General features: G+C 40.6%; 1 protein-coding gene across 1 annotated transcript; it reads left to right on the plus strand.

Moving 5' to 3' along the window:
* The first annotated feature begins 3,016 nt into the window (after nucleotides 1–3,016).
* ATP12A (ATPase H+/K+ transporting non-gastric alpha2 subunit) lies at nucleotides 3,017–22,664 on the plus strand. Its single transcript, XM_032201736.1, has 24 exons — nucleotides 3,017–3,025; nucleotides 4,078–4,174; nucleotides 4,948–5,135; nucleotides 6,759–6,818; nucleotides 7,730–7,933; nucleotides 8,512–8,625; nucleotides 8,804–8,938; nucleotides 9,475–9,592; nucleotides 10,041–10,309; nucleotides 10,834–11,032; nucleotides 11,526–11,635; nucleotides 11,935–12,069; nucleotides 12,330–12,522; nucleotides 12,996–13,171; nucleotides 14,235–14,371; nucleotides 15,094–15,244; nucleotides 17,173–17,341; nucleotides 18,044–18,198; nucleotides 18,891–19,014; nucleotides 19,343–19,488; nucleotides 20,120–20,253; nucleotides 21,197–21,298; nucleotides 21,951–22,042; nucleotides 22,241–22,664. The coding sequence occupies exons 1-24, from the start codon at nucleotides 3,017–3,019 to the stop codon at nucleotides 22,267–22,269; spliced, it is 3,246 nt and encodes a 1,081-aa protein (XP_032057627.1). The 3' UTR covers nucleotides 22,270–22,664.
* Nucleotides 22,665–22,957: the final 293 nt, after the last annotated feature.

The raw sequence follows: 22,957 nt of genomic DNA on the forward strand, positions 1-22,957 counted from the left end.
AATTGTTTCTTTACTCCAGAAGTTTTTTTTTTTACAAACACGTTCACCTTCCCGGCACAACCTGAACAGATTTAAGAATCTGAGCACACATACTGACAATGAGCCTGCAGTCTTCAGAGTACGTTAAGAAATACCTCGGTGTGTCAAATAACAGCAAAGTATTCTCCTGTTTGTCCTTCTGCAGCACTTGCAAGCAGATATTGCTTTAGAACAGAATCAAAATATGTCTTAATACTCCTGAAGACACAAGAGACAATATTTCAGAAGGGACACTCACTATTTCTTAGGCCAGCAGTTAGAAATCAGAGCAAAACACATTTATTTTACCTTTGAAATAGGGCTCAGCTCGGAGTGTTGAGACACGCTGGGAACCCACATGATGATTACAGCTCTGGCACAGGCACAAGTATATTCCTCTCTGGGCATGCCACATCTTGCCAAGCCAAGGGACAAGTGCTTCACCGGCAGGATTCAAGGGTGTCTATGCACTTGTCCAGCACTGCAGCCTGGCTGCTCACATGGGCTCCATTTCTGGCACTTTTTCACTGCAGGGCTAAACAACAAAACCCAAGAACATCAGTGCTCCCAACAGTGGGATCCTACCGCGTCCTACCGTGGTTTGTTGGTTCACAGGGAACAAGGAATTTGGCTTTTATAGCACTTCTTGTCTTTACTTTGTAATTCACAGGAAAATCAGCTATCCCTTCAGTGAAAAAAATGAATAAAATTCTGGCCACAGAACTTTTAAACCATCACTTTTGTACTTTTAACTTGGAATCTCACTACACATTGTTTGTCAGCAGCAAAACCAGCTCAATACTTTCTGAATATTAAGCTATGGCACTGCCTACAGGCCTTTCCAGTTGAATTAACTTGCTATAAGACATACCTATAAGAAGGTGCACCGATGTAAGTATTGCATCCAGACAAAGGCACATGGAGAGCTTTCTTGCCAAGCACTTTCTAATTTGCATTCCTAGCATTTGTCCCCAGGCAAAAACGATTATGACTTAGAGAAATGTGAAACCCACCAAAATGACCCAGAAAACATCCTAAATCATGAATTATTAGTAAGAAGCATGAGGCAGTTGTTTTTACAAGTCAGTGAACAGCAGGATATGATACATGCTCCTGTTTTCCATCTACCAGCTATTCCTTACTGCTGGATTGTAAATCCCAGTTCCCAGTTAAAAATTATAAATGAATAAGGTAAAGTTATGTTAGCCCTCTTCTCTCATTTCCCAGCTTACCATCTTTGCTAATAGATCTGAAGGACAAGACAACTGCGCTCCTGGATGGCTTATCACTATTTCCAAGTGGACATTTGCTTTCACATAGCCCCTCACTTCCAGCATTAGCATTCTGGTTTAGCGTCCAATACCATTCTGGCTTTGGTGTCCCTGTGCCTCTCAATCCTTTTGGTTCTAGTAGCTTGGTAATGGGCAACACACGACACACAGAGACGCTGAATAGTCAACATATGTTCTTGCGTATGGCATATATCATGAAATCTCCGATGTTTATAAGCATATTGAAAGGTTTCTATTCAAGCTCCAGGACACAATCCAGTTCTCAAAAAATTAACAAGCAGCAGAAACTCAATGTGAAACCTTTCCTGATGCAATTCTGTATCTTACATCGCGTTTTAAGATTTAAGAATGCCATGGAAAAAGACAAATAAAAGTAAATTGAGAAATAGATGCAGTTCTGTTTTTAAATATAAACATAGCTTAAGGAGGTATGAACTCTAGTCGCTGGAAGCCAGTCCCTAGTCTGAATGTGTTTGCTCTTGGTCCTGTTGAAGCAGTAAAGCATGTTTCTGGGTTGTCTTACACGTATGGCATGAAATGGTCCATGTTAGTTATTTCTATTAACGTGGTATTAACGACAAATGGAGTCATCTGCCAGTGACTGTGGTACCTCGCAGCATCTCCAATGATGCAGTTTTAAGCTCATGAATTATATAACGTAGAACACTGCTGGAACGTTATATGTGCAGTGAGACCAGTTCTGCCAGACAGATGAAAGACACCCTTTCCCAAAGTAATGGTGAAGTATAGAAAATTTTTCATGTATGTCTTAGTTTTTCTTCAGTGAAATTACGGGGATGCAGAAAAAGTTTACCTCTGACTGATGCGATACACCGGGTATCAAGCATGTCATAAATCTTGTTATCGCTCCCATATGGAAGCTTGTAATTGGCACAAGACAAACAATTTATACAAGCTGTTCAGGTAAGTGCTGTTGCTGAAAATGCATGGGGAAGTGATTTTTTTTTTTCCAGATCCACATGAAGGTTAAAAACGCAACAAATGCAATCCAAAATAAAAAATGAAGTCAAAGTTAAGAAACTTGAAGGAGCACTCCTCCATTAAATCCCTAGTTACCTAAACATGGCAGGGATCTGACTTTTAGGGACCCAAGGCAGACATACAGAACAACACGTTAACAGCCAGGAGATACAAAACGTGCCCAGGCTTCCTTTACCCCACCACATGCTGCCGTGACAGCTAGAAATCCGAAGGGGAGTCCGGTGCTGGAAAGTCTCCGAAGGAAACTCTTTGCTTCTAGCAAGATGAATAATACACCTGTTCCCTAGTCGTGAGCAAACACTACAAAGGAATAATTAGAAACTATCTGACCTGAAACCCACATGCCCATTACTGTGGTATTTTTCCACCTACCACAGGTGAAACAGAAGATGGGCTGGACCTGGAAGGGAAGGGGTGGAGTGGCAGCACAAGATGCTGATTTATAAAGCACCAGCAAACAGTGCTCTTTCTCCACAGGCTTTGGACAACGAACCCGTCCTGCCTGAAGGATGCCAAAGCACAAGCAGGATTCCAGCTAACGTCTGCTTGTCAGCTGAGAGGGAACTACAACCTCTGTGAGCTTTTGCACTGCAGTAGCCTGAAGTGCTCTGAGATACCCTGTGGTTCGGCTGGGCTTTTGCTTTTCATCCACACCCTTTGGCTTGGCTGTTTCATTCCATCAGCAAGGGAATAAAATCACCAAGATGGTAAAGGTGAGTACACTGTTCACCAGAACTACTGCTACTGCACAAGTTTCTTAAGAATAAGCACTGAATTAAGTTTTAATATACATGCATGTGTTATAATTGTGGGCTAAGTGAAAATGGAACTGGTACTAGACAATGCTGGGCATCCAGTGTAACTACTAAAATTTTCACTCTAGAGAGGAGTGAATTTCTAATCCTAAAAAGTAAAGACTGGATAGGAAATGCTTCTAGGAATGGCTAGTTTTGTAATCAACAGCTTTATGAATGATAGCTCTTTTGCAAATGCCAAAATCTGAGATTTTATGAAAATGTGCAGGTTAAAGGTTACGTGTATATCATGTACAGTGATCTGCTGATTTTACTGACTTCATGAATTTTCTTTAATCTCTTCCTGTGACACTCTTGCAACAAATAGTTGTTTTCTATCTGTCCTGGTCTCTACTTTCTAGAGATTTGGAAAGCCAAACAGATTTTGGGTTGGATAGTTAAAGGGAGGAGGAGAAGTGTGAAGGAAAAATCCCAACCGATAATCCAGACTAAATCTTCCACAAGATAAAAAATCAGAACATCTTGTAAGAGAGATGTTCTTTACCTGGGATATGTATCAAACAAATCCAAGTGCTTTAGGGAGAAGGATTCTAGACTTGTAACTGCTCAAACTACCACCAGCTCTTAGCTTTTCCCTTCCCTCTTTCCTCAAGATACTACTTCAAGATTTCAACATTCTTCTAACTAAAGGGCATTGGAGGACAGGGTGCCAGTTTTGAATTCATAATAATAGCAAGATATCTGAAACCTTTCTTTTCCTTGTTGTTTCCATCACCTGAGCTGTCTGGTTTAGTCTGTATGTAGGATGTCTCCTTTCAACTCACCCGAAACATTACCTTTGCAGAACAGCTCTGAACATTGACATCTGTCCTACAAAAATGTGTATGTACTTGTTAGACAGACCGGTAACAGCAGCAGCAGCATACGAGTGCATCCATCTCGCTAGTAGAGCACACCATCAGATAAGATCCAGTATGACTCTCACAAAGCTCTGATGGTTAATCTCTAAGGAAGCCTCTGAAATGGGGTCAACCAATAGTTCTTCCAAGGAATGGCATGTAGCTTACAAGATAATTAATATCTGGAACGTTATGATTATAGAAGCTGGTAAATTGGCAACACAGGAAGTTTGCCCTTCAGACTACGGTGTTAACTTAAACTTGGGAGGCAGCAACATCCCCACCCCCTCAAGTTATCAATAAAAGCAGAACATCAGGGGTTTGGCAGCATCCCTCTGTTATTTAGCAGTCTCCTGTACCTGCCACTAGATTGACAAGTATGAGTAAAGAGAGAAGGCAGAAGTAACAGGCTTGGTTCTCCCTGGCAACCATTATGCTGTTTGCCTCAATTTCTATGTAATCCATTGTAAATGTGTAAATATAAATGTTAATTTTATTTCAAAAAAAAAAAAAAAAAGAAAAGTTAAAGTCACATATCTAAAAAGCTCCAGGAATAGCCAAAGAAAAAAAGTTCTCATTTAAATTTTTTCCTTCCTTTTCCTTTACTCTTCACTTTTCTTTTAAAACAACTCTTGCTTTTATATGTATTGGCTCTAAAGAGGAGATAAATGACAATGGTTTTCAGTGGTAATCCTGAGATCATAGGCAATATTTATATGCTTTGTGTTAGATCATGAACTACTGGAAGTGTTGCACTCTCTAAAGGAATCACTGTCAGTTACATATGCTGAAGACCAGATCACGAGTGATCTAACACTTGCTCTAGAAATCTCAGGACAAGAACTAGTGCTCTAAGTTGCCAGCAGAAAAACAAAACAAAAAACAACCAAACAAAAACCAGTAGCTGTTTGTAACTTGTCTCAAAAAAAGTGAATTTGTCAGTCTGAAATATTTGCAGTATTTTTTACTGCTTCCTTCTAGTTGCAGCAGGTGCTCACACCAATGCCAAAACTTTATTTCTTCTACAGAAAAAGTCTGATGTTTACTCGATTGAGATCAGTGGAATAAAAGATCTGGAAAAAACAGAGACTGGAGATGAAGAGAAGTACAAAGACCTGAAAGGCAACAAGAAGAAAAAGAATGAAGACCTTAAGAAAGAACTGGACCTGGTGAGTTTTGTGAAGCTCCAGCTTCACCTGGCATTTTAATGGCATATTATATGAAAATCATAATAGGGAAGAACTGCCTTCCTCACTGTCCTGAAGTCTGCCAGAGAAAAAGTTGTGCGGGATTAATACCTATAATGAAAGAATGATTCTGGCTTACTTAAGCTACCAATGGTACAGAACAGTATCTCCCTACAGAGATATTCTCTGTATTCTCCCAGATGGAGTTACTATAATCAGCTTTTCCTCTGAACTGCCACCTGTACATTCAGCCAAGAAACAGAGGGAAGAGAGAAGCAAAATATCTTGCTCTAGATTTCTAGCAGATCTAAAAGCATGCCTCAGCTTTAAACACAGTTTTTCCCCCCTGAATTAAATGCAATGTACTTCAAGGACAGCACACTAAGCTCAAGAAACCTGTATTTAACTTCTGGGTCGCTCCTGACTTGACAACTAATCTTGGAAACCTTGCTTCCGCTCTGTATGTTTCAGTTTCCCAATCTGAAAAATGAAGGTAATTATACTGACCTCTTTTCTGAATTGCTTTAAGAGCAACTAACAGCAAAGGCTATTTAGGGGTTAAGATAATATTTCAAAGGTAAAGAGAGCCCAAAATGGGCCATCAATTTATCCAGCATCTTTCCGAAACCTATTCAGTACCAGCTAAATAATTCTCAGTGTATCTTCTGCTTGCCATCAGGGGATGTAACATTACTCTCATGTTTCTAAAGTGAAACCAAAGCACAGACAAGTTAATTGACTCATCCAAGTACCAATGAATCATTCTGTGAAAACAATTGTGAGAACTCACAAATTCTTGGCTTCTAAATCTCAGTTGGGCACAAGTTATAATTAGGTCAATGATACCACAGAGCTGTTACTGCAGAGAAAGGAGAAGAGCTTTCAGACTTCCCTCTCCCATACGCCTTTTAAACTGTGTTTAGACCCTGCTGCTTTCTTTCTGCAAGACTGTGGCAAATCATTTCACAAACCTTACCTTGTCAATCAGATGCAAAGATTGTTGTCACGCATATTCCAACACCACACCCTTTCTTCTATCAACAACATCACCCATGGTACTGAATGCATGGTCCTGTAGCATGCATGTAACAAGGAACTACTCAACAGAAAGCAGCACACACATTTGTGGCAAACAGTAAGGTATTAACACGAGAACACCATTCTGTTCTTGCGATAGATTTGCTGGAGGAGGGAGATATTTACAAAAGTACACACAAAATCTAAAGAAAATGCTATCTTCCAATGGTGTGTACACTGCTAGCAGCTCCCCCCAACCTTTCACATTTATCAGTTAAGGTTCTTGATTCCACATAAGACCAACACTTGTGGTGAAACACATCTTACTTCTGTCAAGAGAAGACAAGAAGAAATGCTTTGCAAACAGTTAAAAACGAGCTAACAGTAGAGGTGGAAATAGACAAGAGAAGGCTTGTGCTTTTTATGAAAAACTGCATATTGCTTATTCATGAAAGTGGGATGTAATCCTAGCAACTGGATCTGTGGTCCCAGATCCAGGCAGTTTGAACAGTCTCTAGATCCCAATATAAAATTTCCAACAGTCTGACATTCTGCTTACTATCCTTTTCTCTTTCTTTTGGAATCCAGGATGACCACAGACTCAGTGCCTCAGAACTGGAAAAAAAGTATGGCACAAGCATCAACAAAGTAAGTACTTAGGGCATCACTAAGAAACTGCCCGATTCACATGCCTTCCTAAATCTTTGGCTGATCCAAAGTTTCTTAAAGGCAGTGGAGAGGCATCCAAATTGAGAGATGTACTCATGGATGCATGCATGCATGCATACGCATGATGCACTAACTCCCAATAAAGCCTAAAATAGATAGCAAGTCAGTGTGCAGCACTGACCTGGATTTAGACTAGAGTTTTTCTCAAGTCTGAAGCAGTCCAATTTACTGCTTTGAAATAAAATTCCCTGTACAAAACCTGACCTCAGAGTTTTCAAGAAGGATCTCTGCTTTCCTAAAGACTGAGAGAATATTTATCAGATTTTGTTCAGATTTCACTACAATTCATTTTTCACTGGCAGTGTCTGTAAAAACCTATGGCAAATGGGTGCACTGGACATTATTTTATCATGAGGGAAACACTAGATTTGAGAAGCTGTGCCCCTGACTCCCTTTGATACTTTACATTTGAATATCAAAGCATCTAACATAGCCAAATACAGACAATAATTTCAAGGAACACATGAACTACATACTTCATTGTGGAGCTACAGAAACAATAGAAAAAGAACAGATGCCTGTTTTTTCTCATCTTTCCAAACATTTAGTACAGGTGTGCTTGACAGGTAACTGACAGAGTATGAAAACTCCTAATGGACACAGCCACAAATTCACTGTTCCAGAAAAGCAATATCCATATCTTTATGGCAGATAACTAGTAATAGCTACGCCGAAATCATGATTTGGAAATCAAAGATGCAGGTTACTGCAGCTGATCCATAACACTAACAATGTTTAATGAACAAGCAGCATGCCAATTTTATTTCTGAGTTCAGATAAAAAATCTGTTTTCTGTGGCATCATTTTAAACATGTCATTTGCTTTTGCAGGGTCTCTCTAGTTCAAGAGCAGCAGAGATTTTGGCTCGTGATGGTCCCAACTCACTCACTCCTCCCAAAGCCACTCCTGAAATTGTTAAGTTCCTCAAGCAGATGGTGGGAGGCTTTTCCATCCTTTTATGGATAGGAGCTGTCTTCTCCTGGATTTCATTTGGCATTCAGTTTGCCCAGGGAGCTGAATCACCCTTTGACAATGTAAGTGTTTGAATAACTACAAAGTGAGTATGTGACCCTTTGACAATCTAAGTAATTTAAATACTACTTCATAGTTACTCAGTAACTACTAGGAGGCCTTTTATTCTTTCAGGACTCTCCCTCCACTACTGAACATTTCTGATAAATACCTGACATACCACTTCTGTCTATGAGTGCCTGTCCAAAGGTTTTATAACCACTTACCCACAATCATAACACTCGAGAACTCATAAGAGCAACACTGAAGTCTGAAAAGGACTCTGGAGCCTTTGACTTCAATTCCCTTATAAGTTGCACTCTGCTAGGAATATAATTTGTTCAGGTTCATGCCAGGTTTAGTATAGAGAAGGCTTTTTAGAGAAACCGGACACTTGCAATTAAAAATCCTTATTATACCCCAAAAGATGTACTTGATCACCAGCAGGGCAAAGCTCTTTTCTTAATTTGTCTTTTAGCGTGGTCCAATACATCATTTTAAGAGTCTCTTGAAACAATAGAGAACTATGAGTTATTCTTGCAGAGGAACTGCTGCTGAATGCATACCTTTAATTAACTGGGTTATTTATTTTATTGATTAGCTCTACCTTGGTGTAGTCCTCGCACTGGTTGTCATCCTCACTGGTATCTTCGCTTACTATCAAGAAGCAAAAAGTACAAACATCATGGCCAGCTTCAGTAAAATGATTCCACAGGTGAGAGCAACCAAGGCATTTCATTTGAGATAAAAACTCCTTCTAAGAGCACACCTCAAAATGACACAAGTCATTTGTGTCAAGACATTAAGCAATAAGCACAACTTGAACCTACCTCTTGGTAGGAGATTTAAAGAACAGTGCAACACTCATTTTTGTCATACTTCCATCCCTTCAGCAAGCTCTTGTCATCAGAGATGCAGAGAAGAAGGAACTCCCAGCAGAGCAGCTGGTGGTTGGAGACATCGTGGAAATAAAGGGTGGAGACAGGATCCCAGCGGACATTCGCCTGATCTCTGCTCAGGGGTGTAAGGTAAAAAATTCTTTGTAGAGCATGGGGAGAGAGGAAAAACATGGTCAAGAGTCTTTTATAACATAAAGAATTTCTATGTACCCAGTACAAGCTATTAGAGCTTTAAGATCAGCCATTAGCTATTAAAATCACAGAATGCAGAAACTCTACTGAGATGCTCAGCTCATGCAGTACTAAGATCCCCACTTGGCAAACACCAAAAGAAGGCATTATGGCCATACCTTGTTCTAGCAATGCCCTTTGTCAGGACAGAGGCAGAAATACCAATGCTGTGTTAAATGTCTTCTGAGACCTGGAGGTAGATCTTCAAACCATGTTTTCTTTCAGGCTGCTACTTGAAAATCCCACCACCAGGCATACAACGTGGAAATCCCACAGTAACAGATTCTCTCAGTGACAACGACAATCATCTCAGAGAAACGGCACTGAGAGATTATGGCCCTGTCACCTGTTATTAAATGTGCTGCACTCTTGCCTTCTGGGCTTTAATTGTGTATTACTAACTTTAATATGGGCATGTCTCCATTTCATTAAAGGTGGACAATTCTTCACTCACAGGGGAATCAGAACCACAGTCCCGCTCTTGTGACTTCACCCACGAGAACCCACTGGAGACCAAGAACATTGCGTTCTACTCCACCACCTGTGTGGAAGGTGCGTAGTGACAGAGAAAAGGGCTCCTGAAATGACACATGGACAGGGTGCTACGTAATATTGCTAACTCGTTTTGAACAATTCTGCTTCAAGGAATTAGAATCCTCTAAGAACTTGTGGATGCTTCTCTGAAAGGGCTCTGTACACTTAAAGGTGTTGTCCCTATTATCAGAACTGAAAGGCTGTGTATCTTTGTTAACATACTATCTGTTCAGAAACCGTACAGTGCCCAGGATAATGACGCGTTCCTACAACACAATCAAAAAAGACTAATTAATGAAAATATGTCCTTCTTTCCCTTCACTGACAGCTTTAAGATTTCTAAGGGGAAAAACGTTATTCTGGGATAAAGTCTTAGTCACATTAGGCCAAGAAGGGACTTTGTCAATCAACACTGTGTACAGAAGACAATCTCTCTGGGAGCCAACAGACTCTTATTTCTTTGCAGGCACTGCTACTGGCATTGTAATCAACACCGGGGATCGCACCGTCATTGGGCGGATTGCCTCGCTCGCATCGGGAGTAGGAAATGAGAAAACACCGATTGCTATCGAGATAGAGCACTTTGTCTACCTGGTGGCAGGAGTGGCCATTTCCATTGGTGTCCTCTTCTTCATTATTTCTGTTTCAATGCGATACAAGATTCTGGACTCCATCATCTTCCTCATCGGCATCATTGTGGCAAATGTGCCAGAGGGACTGCTAGCCACAGTAACAGTAAGTCTGTTCACTAATACATAAAAATTATCACTAAAATCTCTGGCTGAGAAGCAACAGAACTGTTAAGCACTGTTAGCCCTAAAGTATACCACCAACGACCAACTAGCAGTACTGCAATAATGAAGAGGCTCGCTTCAGGATTCATTAGGTAGTGATTAGGAATTTTCCCTGCATTGTAGTTTCTTCCAGCTAAAACAGCCTCTTAACTGACATAACACTCTTATTTCTATCCGCAGGGAAGCAAATTCCTCATACAGCACATGTACTTTGCTAGTTACTGCAAAACCTCTGATCTTAATAATGCTATTACAAAGGAAAACAATGCACTGCAACCAACCAGAAGATTTAAAAATATATATATATCTTTTTTTCCTTTCACTGAAAGAAAAAAAAAAACTTTCTTTCAGTGAAAGGAAAAAAAAGTAAAAAAGCATAAAAAAAACCAGAAGTATGTAACTTCATTACACTGTTCTGTAACTGTACCTCACTAACACCAAGCTGAACTTCTTTACTTCTGCCAGGTGAGTCTGTCCCTGACAGCCAAGAGGATGGCAAAGAAGAACTGTTTGGTGAAGAACTTGGAAGCTGTGGAAACACTTGGCTCTACTTCCATCATCTGCTCTGACAAGACAGGGACCCTCACACAAAACAGGATGACTGTTGCTCACCTCTGGTTTGATAATCAGATCTACTCAGCTGACACCAGTGAAGATCAAACAAGTAAATACGGCAATGGGGGATCTGGAAAGGGGCAGCTAGATTGATCAAACCTGTGATGTTTCACACTTACTGTCTGCCAAGCTGATGTCAATGAGGATCTTCCCATAGCCAAGTCAGATATGTCTCCCTGCCACACAGAAGCATGGCGTGCAATAGGAAAGTCCCTTCTTTGCCATGTAGAGATGTGAACAAAAGAATTACTATTTGAACTCCATTCACAGAGAGGAAGTCTTGAGGAGGTTCTAATGCGTGTCCATTCACCAACAGTAAATTTAGTAAGAAAACAGACAGAGAAACATCATCTAAGTAACATTGCCAGAACTAATTAGCTGACTAATGCAAAGGCTTCTGTCAAATTGGTTTTCTGTAACAGAACCTATCAAAGGAACGATGCTCTTCTGCAAATAATTCAGTCCCGTTGTTTCAAACTTAAGTTTCTACTTCTACCATGTAATATGCTAAAGGATGCAATCTTTATTTTGTTTCATTTCAGCTCAGCCTTTTGATCAAAGTTCTCCATCATGGACAGCGTTATCAAAAATTGTAACTCTCTGCAACCGGGCAGAATTCAGACCAGGACAGGAAAATCTCCCAATAATGAAGGTACAGCCTACTTCACGTCAACCTGTTCCTCCTCCTTTAAAAGAACAATACACATAAGTTGTTCTGTTTAGCTTCAGTTATCTCTTAAATTTTACTGCTTCAGTCTTCTGAGTTAATACTTGCTATAGGCTTGCAAAAAGTGTATTTTTCAGGACAACTGTTGCTTTATGTAGCTTCATTGCTGTGTAAGCACACAACATCTTATAGAAGCATGCAAGCTCTCTTGACAGAAGTGCAGAAGTGTACGTGCTATAAACTGTTTCAACCTTAATGATTCTATGATTCTTCTGTCCATGCAGAGAGTTGTGGTAGGTGATGCCTCTGAAACAGCTCTGCTGAAATTTGCAGAAGTCATTTTGGGTGACGTCATGAGTATTAGAGCACGAAACAAGAAAGTGGCTGAAATTCCTTTCAACTCCACCAACAAATTCCAGGTGTGTTTCAGTTTGGGAAATTAGGCCTGGCTGTTTCAGCTTTCACTGTTTTTATCACTATGTGTAATGCGTCAGTTTGTGACCTGCAAGGCTTAATGGGGGAATTTAACCTACAATAACTGCAGTTCATTCCATTTGATGGAAAGAATTATATTTTCATGGAGAAAAGCAGGAGAAACATTATTTCCATGCAAAGTGACCAAAACCAGAAACAAATGAGGATCATAAATGTTCTTTCAAATTTTGTTTGTGGCATGCAGCTTTCCATTCACGAGACTGACGATCCCAATGACAAACGCTTCCTGCTGGTGATGAAAGGTGCCCCAGAGAGGATTTTAGAGAGATGTAGCACCATCATGATCAATGGCAAAGAAGAGCCACTGGACAGTGAAAAAGCAGAAGCTTTCCAAACAGCGTACATGGAGCTGGGAGGCATGGGAGAGAGAGTACTGGGTGAGTGCAACTGGAGAAACTGTAAGAGAACTGCAATGCAGAATGGGGCTTTAAATCCTGGTATGAGACCAGTTTGCTTGGACACTTGCAGTGAGGGAGAAAAGCAAAGTGTACAGCCTCCTCGGCAGAGTGCTAAATCCTCAATGATGTGCTGTAAGCTCCCTGTGGCAGGGATGCCCTTACTGCTATATCCTGGTGCTGATCTGCCACGCTGTGCAGCCAAAAAAAAAGCCAACAGAAGCAATCCACAAAGGAAAACTGCTAGCATCAATACCTCTGCCACGTGAAACACCGACTCTATACACCCTTTGATTTGAAGGTTGAAATGACAGGTTACATAGTGCTCCATAAAAAGCTCATGGTTAAATGCGTGCAAGTTTTATAGACAAGAGGAAAGTCTGATGCTATGCTACAGCAAACTCCCTCCTTTCTCCCACTATTTCCTGTACATTTCATCAACTGTTTCTTTTCAGGTTTCTGTCATCTGTACCTGCCTGAAAACGAGTTTCCAGACACATACCCATTTGACACAGATTCCATGAACTTCCCCACCTCCAACCTGTGCTTTGTTGGGCTCTTATCTATGATTGACCCACCTCGTTCCACAGTGCCAGATGCTGTCTCAAAATGTCGCAGTGCTGGAATCAAGGTAGGGATCCTACACTGAAGGATACAGTGATGCTACAGAAAGACTCATGATACTGTAACTTTTAAGATCTTCCACTGCACTGACATTAAATACCTTTCTAGAAACACCTACCATGAATTTTAATGTTCATTAATATTGTTCTGAAATTGTAACTTAGAGAAACTACTTGAAGGCCCTGAGAGGGAAAATTGATTAAATTTAAATGGGGATCAGACCACAGCAGGTGTGGGAAGAACTCAGGAACTGAAAATACAAATTTAGAGAAACCGAGATAGTGTCTCATTGGATCCTCTTCTAGAGTATAGAAGCCATGCCAGCTAGAATTACTTGTTTGTAAACAGCATAAGGTAATAGGAGCAATTCTTGAGAAAGCATCAGGACACAGGGCTACATTTGTTAGGAACTTTTACGTATATGAATCACTAATCTCAAAACCATTCAAGCTGAAATTGACGCAATAGTTCTCCTAATTTCAGTCCCAAGAGAACCACAAGTAAACTTCCAGCTTGAGACTGAGAGGCCACCTAGATAAATAAAGGAAAAATTGGTATTTGGAGTTACCAGTTTCTCATTATCCTTGATGAGATGAATCCCAAGTCCTAATTCTGAGGAATTTTTCTGTAGTCTTAAGACAGATCTGGAAACTGGCAACTTTTTTTCAAGAAAGAAAAATAAGAAAAATCTTTGCCTTATCTGTCAGGAGACCTCATTCTCAAGGATCCATTTTACAATGCAACACTCCAAGAACTCTTACTTTTGAGCATACGTCATAAATTCTTATGTAAAAGCTTCTTTATTGTGCATCGTTCCAATCTTGCTGCTCATGACAAGTTTTTCTTTTGCAGCCCTGATAAAATAGAACCAAAAGCAAGAAGTGGAGAACAGAAATCAATACATAGCTAATTAATAGTCATAATCTGTCTTTGTTACGTACATAGCACAGCCTTCCAAGTTCAGATTCCAAACTGCTTCCTGGTATAGAACAATAGATTTTTCAACTTATCTCTTTACATCCATCGCATATACATTTGTCACTTACCCTAAGTGCTTGTCCCTTCCTCAGGTTATCATGGTCACTGGCGATCACCCAATCACTGCTAAGGCCATTGCCAAGAGTGTAGGCATCATTTCAGCCACCAGCGAGACCGTGGAAGATATTGCTAAGCGCCTCAATATTCCTGTGGAGCAAGTCAATAGACGGTAAGAGCAGGCAGAATATAGGAGGTACCCGTGGCTTCATTTTCTGCAAGCTACGACTTCTCCCTCTACAATGCTTTTAGCCAATTTCTGCATCACAGCTGCTTTCTGCTTTTCTGGTTCTTGGTAACATTCCCAGCCACCTTGTCCAGCTAACAAGTCATCTCTACGTAAATAACTGTATGCTTAGGGCAGGGGCTCTCATCCGCATGGGGCACTTGGAAAAAACTAGTGACTAAACCTTGGCAGATCGTGTTGGTCTTTGCTGTCACTGCACCTCTGACAAAACACACGCATGTGAAAAGCAAAATTCAGAATCCCATGCAGTGCTGGAGGATGACCGAAGGATTAGCAAGTCTACGTTCCTCTTTCACCCATTAAATGTGAAAAAATTAATAGAATAAGAGAGACCTAAAAGCTTTTTACAGAAAAGATCCTCCTCCACTTCCACTGTCCCCCCCTCCCACTCAGTTCTCTTTAAAATGCATTTTCTCTTGTTAGGTCTACTCAGGAGGAAGCTTCAATTACTTCCCTCTGTATCTAGGTAACTAATTCTGTCTGGATTTCTACAGCATCTTTCATTCAATACCTGCTGATAAACAACTACTGCTTCTGAAATTAACTCCATTTGCTGCTTTCCTTAAGCTGCATACATTCTACGAGCATGCCATTTACCTAAGCATTTGGGTTTGAAAATTTATCCAGCTTTCCCATGGCTATTACAGGGAAGCCACGGCAGCGGTAGTCAATGGGATGGAGCTGAAGGACATGAGCTTGCAGCAGCTGGATGACATTTTGTGTAACCACTCAGAGATAGTCTTTGCTCGGACATCGCCCCAGCAGAAACTGATCATAGTGGAAGGCTGCCAAAGACAGGTAAGAGGTGTATAAGGTTATACACGATATGGTGCTTGCACCAGGTAGCAGGGCAAAGGGTGGAAACCAATTTGCCAAGCACTCCAAGCTCTGTTTATACTCTGTTCACTGTGCAAGAATGTTATCTAACAGCTTGCCACAAACACTGTCTTCTCTGGACAGATTCCAAGCCATTTAAATTCCTGTAACAGATGCTGAACTTCGATTGACAAAATGAGCTTTTCCTACATTTGAATGGGCTGGAGCTGTACTGAGGGAGGGGGGCTGACCAGTTTGCACAAAATTCAGAGAAGCTGCTGCTGGGATGCTCAGAAAGCCTCCTGGGTAAAGATTCGTACGCAGTTTGGGAAGGAGCTTTCCCCCAGGAATTCCTTAAACCCAGATAAAAGCAGAGTGTTGCCACATCCCCTCATCTTATCTCTTGTAGCCATTTAGACCTATGTACTTCCCGCCCACAGGAATGCTCAGAGATGAAATGAGGTATGAATCCCACAAAATGTCACAGCACGATTTATCTATGACCAAGCCTTATCTATATTACTTTAAATGACTGCAAAACAACCCACAAAAAGCATGAATATGAGGCAGGATTTAAAGAGGATTTGTCCTACTCATAGGCAATATTATGTAAAGGAGCAGGGAGTGCAGCCAGCTCGGGAGGCACAGGGAAAGAAACGCCACGTGTAGCGCTCAGGAAAAGGTACAAACTGTCATCAGGAGATTTTGCCCTCTGACATTTTCCAAATAGATGCTGCAAACCGAAAGCTCCACTACCACCACACCTGAACTGTACAGGAAAGGGGACAGCACAAGCTATTATTTTGTTTCTGCTATTTTGCCAGCACTAAGCTTTCCAATCAGCATTATCAGCTCTGTGGGTTTAAGCCTGATTTACCTGCAGGGGAAAAATTGCATTCAATCTTTTTAATTTTTCTGTTTTTGAATGGCCATGGACAGGCACAGGGTAAACATGTTCTGTACTGCTTAGATGCCCAAACTCCTAAGTAGCTTTGGCTAGGTTGAAGAGGAACACCCTATCCTTCCTCTGTGATTCAAGCCAAGCAGCCTACATGCCATGTTTAGCGCTTAGAGCTTATAAGCCCTTCTGTACATGGCAATATTTATAATTAGTGTCACAGTGTTAAATCCCCAAAGGGACAGCACATTTAGTATTTGTTTTAATCAGTTTGTCAAGCTTTGTCCCCCTCAGAACACTCTGTGTTGCTACCAAGCTGTGAACTCTTGCATCAACTAGAAAAGGCCCCTTACCTGCAGTAGATGGTTTAACTGGAAGGTAACAAAGAAATTGGCTTAAAAAATCAGTTTTGTCTTTTGGACTACTAGTGCAGTTCTAGCATAGCCTGGCAATGGCCACAAGTTGTTGGGCTAGGATACCAAGCATAAGCATTTCACAAAGCAAGACAAGGACAGATCATATTGAATCCATTTTAATCTCCCACAGATGCCAGAAATGAGCCTGGGTCTGCTCAGACAGGGGTAGACCATGTAAAAATAGAGAGATTCAAAAAATTTAAGCCTCCTTATAGCCCACAAAAATAAATTATGAGATTAAGTGCATTTAAATGCATCTAATTCAGGTGTTGTCTTTAGGATATGGTAAATCCCATCCCTGAATTTCCCATTTCTCTCTGCTGCCTGTGGAGGCAGTCTCGATGACACAGACATCTTCACACACATCTGTACAGACATCTATTGCACAAAAGCCCAAGGCTGCCATGTTAATCCTACCCACTGTCTTTCTGATCACTGGTTATGTTTTATGTATGAAGAGAGTTCAAAATTTCGTATCAGCATCTTTCTTCTAGGCATTTAAAGACAGGGAGTGTGCTGAGAGCAGATTATCCTTACGGGAAAACACCATAACCTCAAAAAAAAAACCCACATCCGCATCCTTTTGTGTGTTCCAGGGAGCAGTTGTTGCCGTGACTGGAGACGGAGTCAATGACTCCCCTGCTCTTAAAAAGGCAGATATTGGAATTGCTATGGGTATTGCTGGTTCTGACGCAGCTAAAAACGCAGCTGATATGGTACTGCTGGATGATAACTTTGCTTCTATTGTCACAGGAGTGGAGGAAGGTAAAAATAATGTTGTTATTCACTTTCTTAGCTGAAAGCTGCTGGCAGCCCCACAGCACTGACCAAGACCTCCTGCTCCTTCTCTCCTGCATACCCCCACACCCTATTTTCTACCTGAATTGGGAAATGTGATTTTGGTATTCAGGAAAAAATGGGAATTACTTCCATTCACGAGACACAACAACCTCACTGACAATGAGGAAGCATTCCTCTCTCAGACATATTTGTTAAGTAGAGCATTGGTCTGCTATCTCTGCTTGTTCAAACTCCAGACAAAGCACTTCCCATCTTGTTCCCATGCAGTTCTAAACATCACAAAGATATAAGGTGTTTTCTTTCTATTTTCTCTCTGTTACTTGCCTGCACCTCATCCTCATCATGCTCAATCCATGACACTAACACACACTCCATTTCTCTAGCCACAAAGAGCTTGTGGTTTCCATTAAAACTACACTGTGTTGTGAATGGGATTTTTCCTCCACCTTTCTCATTGAAAGTGATTTTTTATTTTCATTTGAATTTTCAGAAGAGTTGAAGGGAAGGAAGGTTTGAAAAAATAACTAACAAAAAATGGGGAAACATATGAGGATAGCAGACATAAGCCACGATTATTTGCACTTCAATTAATTAAAAAAAATAACGTTTCTTATTGCAACCACTGTCAACAATAAGCTTTTATAGAAGTGTTTCCTTTTCCTCCAGGCCGCCTGATCTTTGACAACCTAAAGAAAACAATTGCCTACACGCTGACTAAGAATATTGCTGAGCTCTGTCCCTTTCTCATCTACATTATTGCCAGCATTCCCATGCCCATTGGCACCATCACCATCCTATTCATTGACCTGGGAACGGATATTGTAAGTTGCTGCCTCAATGCTGGTGTCTTTTAAGTTATTTTTTGCTGAAATATCATGACAAGTGAGAGAGGCTGGGAGCAAAGGGACGTTAGAAGATCTAGTTGCCTTACCCTACAACTGCATAACAATCTAGTGAAAGGGTAGAGGGCTAAATTAAAAACAGCTGGGTATAGGGAAAGATGAGCTGGGGAAAAAAATGCAGAGGGGGAATGGAAAGAAAAGACTTCTGATCCCTGCTGACAGACAAAATCCAGCAGTGTGCAAAGTATCAGCGTTTCTCAATCAAGAGATCATACGGATTACTTCATTTAGTACAGGGGATGAATACTAGGCACTTGGTCAGAGCCTGGTCCAAGGGATCTGAAGGGACACTTTAATGTTTTCGGTATCCTCTCGCCCTCTGGGCTGTCAAAACATCATCAGACCTGTAATAGAGTTTCAGCTTTCTCTCAAATCAAAAATACATGTCAATATAAAGCCTCATGGAGCCTTCCTTCATCTGCTCTGTGTATATTTAAAAGCCAAGTGTTCTGATTTCAGATGGTTTAGGAGGAAAATTAACTCTATCCTAGCTTAAACCAGGACACCAAGGGAGGTAACAGAACCACTCCAGAACTGAAACTTGTCTGGTGAGCCTCTGAGAAGCAGACAAATGTTGCTACCAAGACTCTGATGGTTTATTTCTGTTGTAGATCCCCTCTGTTGCACTGGCCTACGAAAAAGCTGAAAGCGATATTATGAACAGGAGACCTCGAAACAAAAAGAAAGACAGGCTGGTGAACGAGCAGCTTGCTGTATACTCCTACCTGCAGATAGGTAAGTTGGCCTAATCTCTGCGACACTATCTTGCATCAACAGAACAAGACAGAGACAAGTTCATTAACTCCTTAGAAAAGGGAGATCTGAAATTAAAGTCTTTCCTCCGCCTTTCTAGGCAAACTTATTAACTCCCTTCTGTTGCTCATATCTGACAACACAACAGGTTTTATCTATACAGGTCAAGAACGTTAGAGCACCTAGAGCTCTAAAACTAACTTTCTTAGCAAGTTTCATGTCTTAGCAGGCATCTTAACACTGATCCTCAGTGCATTCCCCAGAGCCCCTAGATTTTGCATCTTCTCATCTCTCCCTCCTTGATTTGCAGGTATCATACAGTCAGTGGGAGCCTTTGTAACCTACTTCACAGTCTATGCTGAACAAGGTTTCCTCCCTTCCACACTGCTTGGTGTGCGAGTCGACTGGGAAAGCAACGCTATTAATGACTTTGAGGACTCGTATGGCCAGCAATGGGTAAAGATGCACTGAAACATGCTTGCACTGTCTCTTACCCAACAGTTTCTTTAAAATTCTATTCTATCCTTCAAAATAGAAGTTAAGAGAAAGAGAGAGATTTAAATGTAAACATAGTTTTCATCTAATGGTTCCTCAGGATATGTCCTTTAGAGCTTCAGGCCACCCAGCTCATTCAGACTCACTCATTTATTCTTCTACAATTCCCCTTCTTCTGACTTCAAGCCTCTGGAGATGCACCTTCTTCTCTGGACTTCACATTTAGATCCATCATAATCTCTCAGCTCTGCTTCTGAAGAGCACTATTCAAAGCAGTCTCTAGACTCTCCCTCCTCCTTTCAACGCTTCACTCCCCCTCACTCCCTTCTGCTTAAATCACAAGACACAAAAGCCATTAATAAATCAATATAAATTCCTCCTCGTACCACACCAGCGCTCCAGCCACATGACTCATCCACTGTAACTAGCGGACTAGAAAAACAGGCCAAAATCTGATCATTACCTATCTAAATCTGCGATAACTCTGTATTTACACCTTTGTAACTGAAATCTTACTATCAAGGTTTGCAGTCACTTGCATGAGATATGAGTGTCTGATGTAACACAACTGTTTTTTTCTTTTGCTTTGCAGACTAAATACCAGAGGATGTACCTGCAGTGGACTGGCTACACTGCCTTCTTTGTCAGCATCACAGTTCAGCAAGTTGCAGATTTGATCATCAGGAAAACACGAAGAAATTCCATTTTCCAGCAGGGTCTTTTCAGGTAAGTTTTGCAGGTTCTTTATCTGACACAAGGAAGGATAAGTTAGCCTACCACTGATTTGAGAAAAAAAAAAAAAAGAAACATTAGCTCAATGATCTAGGGGTCTCACATTCAGTTGGTGAACAAAGACTAAACTTGGATTCTAGCAATTGCAAATCTCAGACAAATATTTTATTACGCTTCCCCCACCCCCTTTTCTATGTCATGACAGAGGGCTTCTTTAAAGAAACACTTCGTACTGTTTAATCCGAACACACTTAGCTTAAAAAGCAACTCTCCATTCATTAAAACGGTTACTACAAAGAAGAAGGGAGTTTCCTCTGCAGACTGTTTTCTTAAGTTTTATATAGTTATCAGTAGATAGAACATTCAGACTGCTCCAAGCTAACTTTAGCCTGTCAGATAAGGAGATACCAGCTGGTCAAACTCCCCAAGATAGCACTGGCTACCCTTTGCAAAAGGTTCTGCACCTTTCAATCTCATGAAAGCTAGGGAATTAAAAATATTTACTGGGATGGAGGCCACATGTAAAGTTGGCATTTAGTCAGAGTATTTCTGATAGGAAAGTAAATTTTCCTTTCTTTATCTGCAGATAGAGAGCCTACACCTATGTATTTTTCCTTCTTACATTTACATTTGAGTCACAATGAGCACATTGACAATGCAAGAAAAAGACATGACTAATGCACGCTGCAGGCCTACCTAAAGCTAGCTTTAACCTGGGTAGGTCAAGAACAGTAGCAAGGAAGACACAGGAATATGAGACCTACAGCCGTGCTACAATCTACCAGCTGTCTTGTGCTACTGTGTCTACATTGGTCATCATCTGAGGCAGGTCATGTTCCAATGATACTGAAAGTGGCCCAGCCTTGATTATGCCGGGGAATCCATTTTTCATGCACAGACAGACACGTGTGACCCTTCCTCTTTGTTTTTCTTGTAGGAACAAAGTCATCTGGGTGGGTATATTCTCCCAGATAGGAATTGCTCTGATTCTCTCCTATGGGCTTGGACACGTTACAGCCCTGAACTTCACTCCTCTGAGGTGAGTTTTGATGGCAACATACATCTCTTGTCCTTCATGTATAAACAGACATGGACTTACCATTCTGCTAACAACAGATAAACGGGAACAGGTTGCTCATGCATTACAATTCCAGGATAAATATTTAAGAATATTCATTATGAAGATAATGAATTTCTTGACGAAAAAGGAAGTTATTTTCATAGTTCTTACAAAAAAAGAAACATGCTACTTTTTCTACTGGATTTACCATAGAGGATACAGAAATCTACTTGTGTATAACAAACACTTGAAGATTTTTTCCAGGATCCCCAATCTTTTGGTAAGATTAGATAACATTTTAGTTAATTTTACACAAGCAACATTTATTTTAAATATATCACTGTCAGAAATGTTCAATTTTTCTGCCCTCTTCAGAGGCTGTAATGCCACTAGGCAACAATCCCTTCTGAACAGTATCTGGAATAAATTAATTCAGTTAACTACTTAGGCTTAGGAGTCTTTCATGGACCTAATCTTATTTCTAACCATTTAAGTGCTTCACTCTGAGGAAAAAAAAAGGCCATTAAATCCAGATTCTCTTTTAGTGACATCAAACAGCATAGTCAGAGAACCAGAAATTCAGCTGAGTACTTACATGCTTCTGAATGTGAACCTCTTCTCCCACTCCCAGGTTTCAGTACTGGTTTGTGGCTGTACCGTTTGCCATTTTGATATGGGTCTATGATGAAGTCCGCAAGCTGCTTATCAGGAGATACCCAGGAAGTAAGTAGAATTCTCTACATTTAGGACTTTAAGTTATCCCTTCCTTCCCTTCCACTTATTCACCCATGTTAGCTGCCTCGGACAGGTGCAGCAAAAACTGGACCATTTGTTCCCAAAGATTACTCTTCCTCTTTGAGAAAATCTCTGAGAGAAAAGTAACCGGCTTTATTTTTTTACCCTCTCTTTTTCCTAATGCAGGCTGGTGGGACAAGAACATGTATTATTGAAACAATCCTTGTCACTGGACTTCTTCATCCTTGTGGAGAGCTGCTTCTCCACCTCACACAGCACGTGCTGCTTAAATGTCCTGTCTGTGCAATATCAAGCAAGCACTGGGTTTGGCCCATGAATGGGTGAAGAAATTTCATGTGTTTCATGAAGAAATAAGGACTTCAGTCTGACAAATTACCTCCCACTGTACTGTAAAGATGACGCTTGCCTGAAATTGAAATGCTATCTATTTTTATAACAAGCACAACTTTCCCTCCTCCAAAGATGAACTTTGAGAGCACTCAGAGAGGAAAACACACATAAAGAGAAAAACACCAGAAAATCCTAACAATGTAAGGCATTAACTTGCACTAGAGGTGTTGTTTGCTGATTTTCTTTTTTTTTTTCTGAATTCCAAGCAACTGCATACCTAGATCTGTATTACCTTAGCAAGGGTAACAAATACTGTATAGGAAGAATTTGATAATAAAAGTATTTTCCAGAAAACTGCTTTCCACCTTGTTTTATTATTTATAAAGACTATGAAATGGAATGAAATGGAAAAGGATCTAAGCTCTGCCTCAAAAAGAAAAACAGGGTGCATCCGCTTTTTTTTTTTTAACCTCCATTAACAGATTACCATATTTCAAATGCCTGTTCAGTTTTGATAAATACATCTTACAAAACAAAGCATAAATAAATGAT

The sequence above is a fragment of the Aythya fuligula genome, chromosome 22 (assembly GCF_009819795.1).
Source record: "Aythya fuligula isolate bAytFul2 chromosome 22, bAytFul2.pri, whole genome shotgun sequence".
Taxonomy (NCBI): domain Eukaryota; kingdom Metazoa; phylum Chordata; class Aves; order Anseriformes; family Anatidae; genus Aythya; species Aythya fuligula.

What these genes read in the sequence shown, in the direction of transcription:
- ATP12A (XM_032201736.1), top strand. An exon ending in TTAAGAAAGAACTGGACCTG is followed by an intron (nt 5,136 to 6,758) that starts GTGAGTTTTGTG and finishes TTTGGAATCCAG; the next exon opens with GATGACCACAGACTCAGTGC. An exon ending in TCTCTGCTCAGGGGTGTAAG is followed by an intron (nt 8,939 to 9,474) that starts GTAAAAAATTCT and finishes ATTTCATTAAAG; the next exon opens with GTGGACAATTCTTCACTCAC.